This window comes from Morone saxatilis, unplaced genomic scaffold, assembly GCF_004916995.1.
Source record: "Morone saxatilis isolate NCDOM2014 unplaced genomic scaffold, NCSU_SB_2.0 Contig23, whole genome shotgun sequence".
In the NCBI taxonomy this organism is placed as follows: domain Eukaryota; kingdom Metazoa; phylum Chordata; class Actinopteri; family Moronidae; genus Morone; species Morone saxatilis.
This window is the reverse complement of record NW_023339796.1, coordinates 3,354,228-3,363,454: the sequence shown is the minus strand read 5'-3', so window position 1 is coordinate 3,363,454 and position 9,227 is coordinate 3,354,228. Positions and strand designations below refer to the sequence as shown.

The 9,227-nt window shown below is 39.6% G+C and overlaps 1 protein-coding gene across 1 annotated transcript in view; it reads right to left on the bottom strand.

The window, feature by feature from the left end:
• Positions 1-9,227, bottom strand: part of LOC118334221 (neuropilin-1a-like) — a 76,762-nt gene that overhangs the window by 65,776 nt on the left and 1,759 nt on the right. Inside the window, exon 2 of the mRNA XM_035670058.1 lies at positions 9,029-9,203. Within this exon, the coding sequence (XP_035525951.1) occupies positions 9,029-9,203 (175 nt within the window). The remainder of the gene's footprint in view (positions 1-9,028; positions 9,204-9,227) is intronic.

Genomic DNA, 9,227 nt, shown 5'->3' with positions numbered 1-9,227 from the left:
ATTTTCATACTTGTACGCATGTTTATACAGTATGTTCCTGTGTATGTGTGAGCTGATTCGTATGGGAAGCAGAGTTTGTGTCTATAATTGTTTGGAAAAGAAAATCCAAACAATGTACAGTTGCATAAAAGAAACAATGGCAGGATTCAAAGTTCACCCTTCCTTCTATTAGACAAATATTTGCTGCTGAGAGACAAGAGTCAGCTAGAGAAAGTCAGCCAATGCTCGTACTCTGCTATTATGCAAAACAATGTAAACTTAATAACTGTCAAAAAAGATATGTCATATGACTATGTGTTTTTGATAATTTGAAAGGAAACGTGAATGTGTTGTCTGTAATTTATAGTAATAGTTTTTGTTTCAGGTATCTTCGTCAACCTCAATTTGATTACTATCAAATAAACTATAATATATATATATATATTATATATAATATAAAATATAAATTCAAGGCTGTACATTTTTTTTTCTTAAGGTATATCCTTGTGCTGTCAGACGTTGTTTTTCAAACCTGCATACAATAACTTTAAATAAATTAAAATTTTTAAATAAATTTCAAGTAAACTAAATCTAAATTGAAATACTAAAACATATATATATATTTTATTTATTTTTTTAGCAAAAGCATAAAGTCCTCCATCCAGCTATACCACTTTGGTGTTGACTACTAGCTTAACCTTGCTAGCTAGCCTCACGGCTAATAGCTAAATGATACATTTTAGGGAACGCTTACGGTTCACTCTTTCATCAACATTGTTTCCAGATAAAGTGGGAGGTTATTTTCAGTAAAGCTCTGCTAAACCCTTTGTACACTACCAAAGGCTATATTTCTCAGAGACTGAAACAGAGTTTAAAAAGGGGAGCAGATATTGGACATTCAGGAGAAGTCACCAGAAACATGACTTTGTACAACTGCTTATCTCTCTGCTGGATGTGTAATAGGCAACTGTTAGGCATCAGTGTTTAGCTTCTATTGTTTTCAAGTGGATTCTTACACCAATAATGTTGCAGCCTTTGCTGATAATGTTTAGATATAAACCACTGCAATGACAGCTGTGTGTACAGTTTGCTCAGTCATCATTTAGTGTGTAGAATAGTTTTTATAAAAAAGCCACGAGTTCAGGTTGCACGCAGTGAAAAGTTCAGCATCGTTTCTCCAAATCATGGAGAAGAAGACACGGAGCATATGGCGAACAGAGGAAAAACTCAGCCGAAAACATGACGAGGGCACATGGAGTTCAGAGAGTGTGAAGAGAGACAGACAGAGAGAGAGAAAGTGATGGTGCAGGACGTGACGGGATGAAAAAAAGCAACAGAACAGCCTGAGGGTGGAGGAGTAGGAGAAACAGCGAGAGGTCTGTCACTGAGGTCAGGATCAGACTGACCATGCCAAACCAGCCTGAAGCCCTCTGTCTCTCTGAGTCCGTCTGTACCCTTCTGCTCTCTCTCTGTTCATCTTTGCATCTTTTGCTAAGTCGTCATCTCAGAGATCACAGTATTCTTTATATACAACATTTCCTCCTCTTGTTTCACTTCTCCTTTTCTTTCCTCTCGGCTTTTTTTCATTTCTCTTTCTATTTTTTCCGTTCTCTCATTAATATATCAAGTTCTCTGAGGGTCACACAAAATGACCAGAAGGGATTTAATGATTAAACTAATTTCCTCTGTCTGTCAGTACTTTAAGGGAATCCCTGACTGAGACCCCACTGCAGCATGGGAAATTTAGTAATTTTTGGAAAGCAAAGATGGCATGAGAAAAGGGAGAGGTTATAGATTTTAAATCACTGTTGAACAAAAATCAAACCAAACTAAGTAAAGCTTAGGGAAAAATCAGACTTTTCCATCCCAATTAGAACCTAAAATTGCCAATGTTTTGTGAATATTTTGTTTTGAATGTACATGAGAAATTACACATTTTATCAGTGCAATAGAGAAGATAAAATGGGAACCGTATTACATAAGACAAGACAATGGCTCATTCTGACTACAAACAAGAAAAACTAAACAAGTATCCATCTTTCATTTACCTAATTCTTACGGCTCTTTTGTACTTCAAAGTAACAAATTGAAGGAACATGTTGCTGAAAAACAAAGAACAAACAACCAAATCATTTTTGGAGGCTCACGCCTCAAATTTCCTTGGAAATGAGCCACGGGCTAACCATTCTGTGACAGCGGCACATTTAGTCTTCCTGTTTTGTGTGGCTGCTGTGGAACTGAAAAATACAACCATCTGGAGGGGATGGTTTTATTTTCTTTAAAACTGGCAAAGTGAGACTGAATGCTGAGTACAGGACTGCTGGTGAAACAACACCTCGGTCTAAAGCCACATAAAAAAGGCTGAGATTGAACAGAATATTTGTGATGTGGCGCATTTTTGTGTTGTGGCACAAACATGAGACTAAACAACCGATGCTGTTGTTTTGCACTTTCACAACAAGAGGTCATGAAGATTGTGCTGGGAACTAAAGTTTATCCAACTCTACATCCATCCCTTCAGTAATCCATCCTTTCATCCCACAATTATTCCAGCCATCTGATGATCCATACAACTGTCCTGCAATTCTTTCATCTATCAATCGACAATACATCCAATTCTTCTAATCTATTCACCCATCGCTCTATCTCAATTAGTTCAGACCATCAATCTATATATCCATTCATTCATACCATCTATCCATCCTGCCATCTTTACATAATCACCCAACAATCCATTTCTTATTCATCCAGCATCTTACCATCCATCTATCCATCCGTCCTGCATTGCTTCCAACCATCTGTTGATTCATCTACAGTATCTATTGGCTCCATCTATCATACAGCAATCCATCCATCATCCCTCTTGGGATTCATCCATCCATCATCTTTCCATTTATTGTCCAGAAATTCATTCACCCATTTTCCAGCAATCCAATCCACCAATCGATATATCCTTTCAGCCCTAAATCCTTCCATTTATGGTCCAACAATCGATTTCATCCTTCATTCAACAATCAATCCAATCATCCATCCATTAATCCATTTATTGTTCCATCAGATGATCCATCCATCCATCCTTCCAGCCATCTGTTGATTTATTAATTTGTCATGCCATTTGTCCATCTATCATTCAACGATGCATCTTTCCTTAGATCCATCAAACTATCTTTTGATTAATTCATCCATTTATCCATCCAAACATCCATCCATCTAAAAAAATTGCAGATCCATCCATTGATTCATTAATATTCTGCCATCTCTTCATCGATCTGTTGATTCTTTCATATATCTTGTCATTCTTCCATCATCTAGCAAGCCATCTACCCATCAGTGCAGCCTACCATCCTTCCATCCATCCCATTAGCAATCAATCAATCGATGTATCCATCTCTGCATTACCATTCAACAATATATTCATATTTAATCCATCTGTTTATCTGTCCATCCATCCATCCATCCAAACCTTTATACCTTAACTGAAACACTGTATATTGAATTGATTCTTAATTTGTTCTTTAACGTCATCCTTATCGGGCTCAAAACATGTGTTTCCATTCATGTGACAACTGCAGGCTGTGGAATGTTGGTCCCGTGACCGTGTCTCTACTTGGGGAAAGATTTTATGACAAATCACTGAGCACATTGCCTCGGGACATACTATAAGGAACAAGTGGTCCTTCCATCACACTGTAGAGAAATTTATAGCATCTGTATTTCTTTCTCTTTTTTGTTCTGTTTCTCACCCCACAAACTGTTATCATCATGGGATTATCAAGACGTTGCAGTTATTCTGGGTTGAAGTCTCCTGATTTACTTCTTTGCTGCACCCACTTTTCCTCAACATTTCCGTCTGTGCCACATCTGTGTCAGTTAGGCGTGGTCCGAACTTTTACACTGTCAGTTGTTTAGGTCCATCTAGCTAAAACTATAAACCAATTCAGCAGCCCTGCAATAAACACTGCTTTCATAAAGGTAATAATGATTGTAGTATTGTGTCCACCCCAATTGTATCAAATAGGGTAGACTAAACATTACAGACACCTCTCTCAGTATAACCATACAATTCAACATCACCACAAACTACAGTCTCCAAAATGATCATAAAGTTAAATCAACTTCTCTCTAAATCAGTTTCAACTAAAAGTGAGCACTGTGCCCTTTACAATAGTAAGATTTATTGTAGGTTGTGGCATTAAGTGTAAGCATTAGTTTTAACTAGGTGGACCTACTAAACTGAAAAGTGTGTAGATAAAGAGAACAGTCAGGATTAGAAAAATGCCTTTCTGTTGTAGCTGATGGAAGTGTCCCAACAGATGGGTGACAAAATAAAGGAAAAACCATCAATTGTCTTAGTGAGGTGTTGGCATATATTCTACAAGTCTGTAGAACTGGAGGGATGAACACAGTGTGGTTGCTGTCTAACACGCCCCAAAATCCCAAATTTGCCAGTGTTCCCTTTGTTTTGAGATCTGGTGGTTGTGAAGGCCAAAGCATTTGATTCACATCATTTCCATACTCAATCAAAACATTCACTGCCCCCTCGTGAACAGTATAAACCCATAAACCCAAGATGTGACAACAAACGCGGGTACGTACAGTGGATTTTCCCTTTAAAGTTACCCAGGGCACAAGAATGTGTGTAAGAGAATTTGCAGAGCATGCACACTGTAGCTGTGTTTGCACCACAGAGTGCACACGAAGCATACTGTAAGTGACAGAAAGTTTGGTTGCCTGTGTGTGAGTATGCATTGTGTGTGTGAGTGGTGTGTATGTGTGAGGTGCAGACCGTGCCAGTACAGCCTCATGTAGGAGGAAACAGTTCAGCCAACTCCTAAAAAGATGTCCCAAATTATCCCACCACCGACGCATGTTCCTTACCCATGCCTCTGCTCTATTTTACCGCGCTCCGCAGGGATTCACTTTGTCGGCCACGCTATTTCAGACGTGGACGTGAGACAAGGCTTGTTCTGGTCCTGCTCCAGATTGGCTACGGAGGCAGAGCCGATGGATCTTAGCATGTCTGAACAAAAGTGTTACTGGTTCTCGTCTACACCAACGTCTGTTCACTGAGCGCAGATTGTGTCACTTGAGACTTTGTCGAAGTAAAAGGTTGTCGTTGGAATTATCACCCAGACTGACTGTTTTGCAGAAGCTCATGAAGGCCTTATGAACTGCAAATTAATACATTCAACCTTAAAGTTCATCTTGAAAGAAGCTACAGTTGATTTGTTTGGATATCCGTCAAGTCGATGATCCAGCACATACTCGGGTTATCACGAAGCCAAACTCTATCTTTAAATAGAGCTGTTTTTTTTGTAATAAAGAGTCATTGTTTTCAAACTGGTAGTACATCTAGTTTTAGTACAAAACTCCCCCAAAGTTTCAGCTTCTTCCTTGAATGAATCACACTGGCAGAAAGCATTTCCCGGCTCACAAATATGTATTTTTAAAACGCTGTAATTAGGGATCCTAATTACAAACCCTGGGTCATGGGGAAGATATGTTGTGACACAGACGTCGGAAATGTAGCCTACGTTTGCTTGAGGACGCCAGTGCTATGGCTTCTTTGTTTGGCTAGTTGATGGCAGACAGTTTCACAGCACTGGAACATGTTTGTTCCATTTTGGTCCAGTAATTTAATTATGGGACTGGGAAAAATGGGCAAGCAGCGACAGGCTATCTGATGAGGGGAGTGTCATTCCAACAATAAATGTAAATCAGGGGAGTGTATTTGAATTAAAACGGTGGGATAGTAGAGTGTTATTGAAGCTGTCCTGTAACCCAAATGTCACTGGCTTGATTTCCCTACAGAACATTTAAAGTCCATCTGGGAAATTCACTGAACCCAAACAAGCTCAGTTACTATGAGGGTTACTGATACGGGCAAAGGTAAATAAACTTCAGATTTAATTCATTAGATTGATTAGTCGTTCATTCATTCATTCAGTCACTTACTGGGCAAACAAAGGAGAAATATACTAAACATTAGCTTCTAAAATACAAGGATTTGCTGCTTTTGATTGTAAATTGAATTTGCTTTGGTTTTGCACTATTTCAATACGTCAGAAATTTGTCACAGGCATTTCCTAGTTCACTATCAGTCAAAAATGAATCTGGTGAAAACAATCATTTGTAGCAGTTAGTTTTATTACTAATCCTGTATGTTTCAGCACTGTCCAAACTAACCAGAAATGTTTTGTTTTTTTGGTCAGCAGCTAAGGATTATTTTCATTATCGATTAACATGCTGGTTTGTAATTATTTTGGCCCAAGTCAAACGATAGATTACCTTCAGACTTTTACAAAGCCCAAACTGACCTCTTTAAATCTTCTTGTTTTGTTGATGTTCAGAGAACATCTGATATTTTGGCTTAAAAAGGACTTTTAAACGAGGATTAATTGATTGCTAAATTAATTTAAGATTCATTTTCTACAGTTGATTAACTGATTGCTATCCATGTACATTTAATTTCTGAGTTCTATTCCCAGTTCTATCACTCATCTTTGCAGAGACCAGAGGTCAAAGGTCAGATCTGGAACTGATAGGATTTAGTATCTTGCTCATGGACACTTCAGTAGAGAAGTTACTTGCTGTCCCACGTGTGTCCGGATTAAAAGCCAGTCTACCAGAAGAAGTTAATTAGAAGTTAAAATTTCTGGTAAAACATTAGATTCTGTTGCTGTTTCCAATCACGGCCTCACTGTCTAGAGTATCATTTTTTTGGAGCTGACGTTGAGCTCGGTGGCATCAACCAGTGAAATAAAACTCTTAAATATCATCTCAGGAAATTTTTAAGTAGGACTGCGGTCTTGCCAAAGGCTTAAGGCCCGGCTCAATGGGCATATTTCGAACATTTGACTCGTTCCCAAAAACAACACCGCTCCTGCCAAGTCAGAGAGCTATGAGCTACACCCCATCATCATCCAACATAAACTCACACAACAAATAACGAAACCAATTGAGCAAAACGGAGGCCCCCTAACAAAGCAGCCAAAAGACATGTTAAGGTGGCTGCAGGGTGGCCAGGCTGTTGAGCGGTCACACTTTTGAATCCTGTAGCAGTAAATGCTTCTCAATCTTAATGTGGAAATGTTCTCTCTTGGCTGCAGGTTTACTGGGATGTAGAATCAGGTATGTGTAGCCAAAATTAACAGTATCATTAAATAAAAAGAGAGACTGAACACTGACAAAAGATCCAGAAGAGACTCAGGTGTATAAACAGATCTATTTGGACATCTATGGATTCTTTCCCACATTTTTCCCACTTTGTAACCTGGATATGAAATAACTTGATCTTTTTTGTACCAGAAAACCCTCCTGTGATTCTTTGTCAGATGCAAGAGGCCTATCTGCTCCCTCATTGGTTAAGAACACATTACATGTTAAAGCAGATGTTAAACCCTGATGAAATCGTAATATTTTACTTTACAACCGTCTTATTCCAGCACATTAACCTATGGAAAACAAATGTATGCCGACAATAACACTCTGTTGGTGGTATACTACAGTGCCAACCACTGAGTAAAATATTATTACCAAGATTTACTACTTTTCATTAAGTACTTAAACAGCATTATTACATAGTTATACTGCTCCCTGGATTGTCACACAAAATAAGGTCATTGCAGAATGAGGTTTTCCGGTAAAAAGCTTTCCTGGATGTTAGCTAACAACGCTGAGGAAGGTGTGTAATCCACTGAAAGACACAATATCCACTATCTGTCCAGAAAGCTAATGGTTTATTAGTCCCCTGGTGGTGAAACATGATCCAATAGTATTGGAGGACCCCATCTGTGAGACAGCGCCGGACAGCCAGTCGTGATTTACACAGGAGCCGTTTATGGAGCTTTTAAAAAAGACAGAGGAGCCGACATAAAAACAGGCTTATTTATGGAAGAGAGCAACACATGGCCTGTTGTGTGGATGCACACAAGCGAGTGTGTGTCTCTGGGTCAAAGAGAGTGGGATATAGGGGTTGTGTGTGTGTCTGCACGAGTGCTTGTTTACAGGTTTTGTGGGGTAATGCTCAGGAAAGCAGCGTCAGTGTGCAGGAATGACTTGTGATACATGTTTTAGTGTCTGCGTGGTAAATGCATGTTGTGTAAGAACGTTTTTAACCAAGACTACCCATTGTTTGGTCAGTGCAGAGCCTTAAAAAACAGTGACAGCGATGGGAAAATGGGCTGCATCAACGCCCACTTTCATTATTGATTAATCTGACAATCATTTAATTAATTGTTTATGAAATGTCAGAAAACAGACAAAAATGCCCGAGCTGATATCATCCCAAACATAAAGATAGGAAAGTTACGATCATAGAAGACAAAGAAAAGTAGAAAATCTTCACGTTTGACAAGCTGGAATCAAAGAAGGGTTGACTAATCAATGAATCGACTTATTGTTGCAACTAAAACTAAAAAGGTTGGTGAACAAGCTCAAGGTGAGAAAACATGACTGCAAAAAAAAAAAACAGCTTCAGACAAAACCATCAGCTTTTGTTTCAATATCCTCAAACTTACAATAATCTGACAGCAGCACTTCCAACAGTTTGTAAAATTAGATTAGATCCTTGAGGTTCTGTTCCTGCAAACAAAAAGAGCCAGACAAACTCAATTCCTCCCTCCAAACACAAACAGGTAAACTCTGCCTCCAAATGAAAAGCAAACACCATTTCTCGATTCCTGCGATGAGCAAACTGAACTCCCATCAGTAAAAAGCTGCTGCACTCGTCCTCGAGTTTCACTCCCCTTTAAATTCCTGCCAAAATCTTGAGCAGAGACACTCGCCATAGGACCCCCCTCCCTCCTTATCAAGTATGAATTACAAAACCCATCAAACCCCATTTCCTCTGAAGTTAGTGCCAGCAGCCTCAGTGCCACATCTCATCCTTCTACCTCCATGTACATGCAGGACTCCTTGACCAATAGGTGGCAGAGTTTCACACTGTATCCAGGCAGGATTGAGGAGAGAGAGCGGAGGAGGGTGGGAGGAGAAGGAGAAGGAGAGGAGAGAGAGAGAGAGGGAGAGAGAGTGAGGAGTGAACTCTTACTTGCAGTCTCTGTCTTCCAGATCAAAATGCGGGTTGAAGTTGATGAGGATCTTCTGACCGGGCTCAGGCGCTGTTATCACCCACACGCACTGCTGGGAGGGCGGGTAGGCGCCGGGATAGCCCGGGGAGGTCAGGTAGTCCGCGGTGTGTATCTCTATATTCCCTCCGCATTTATCTGCGCCGCAAGAGAAGTTAGAAG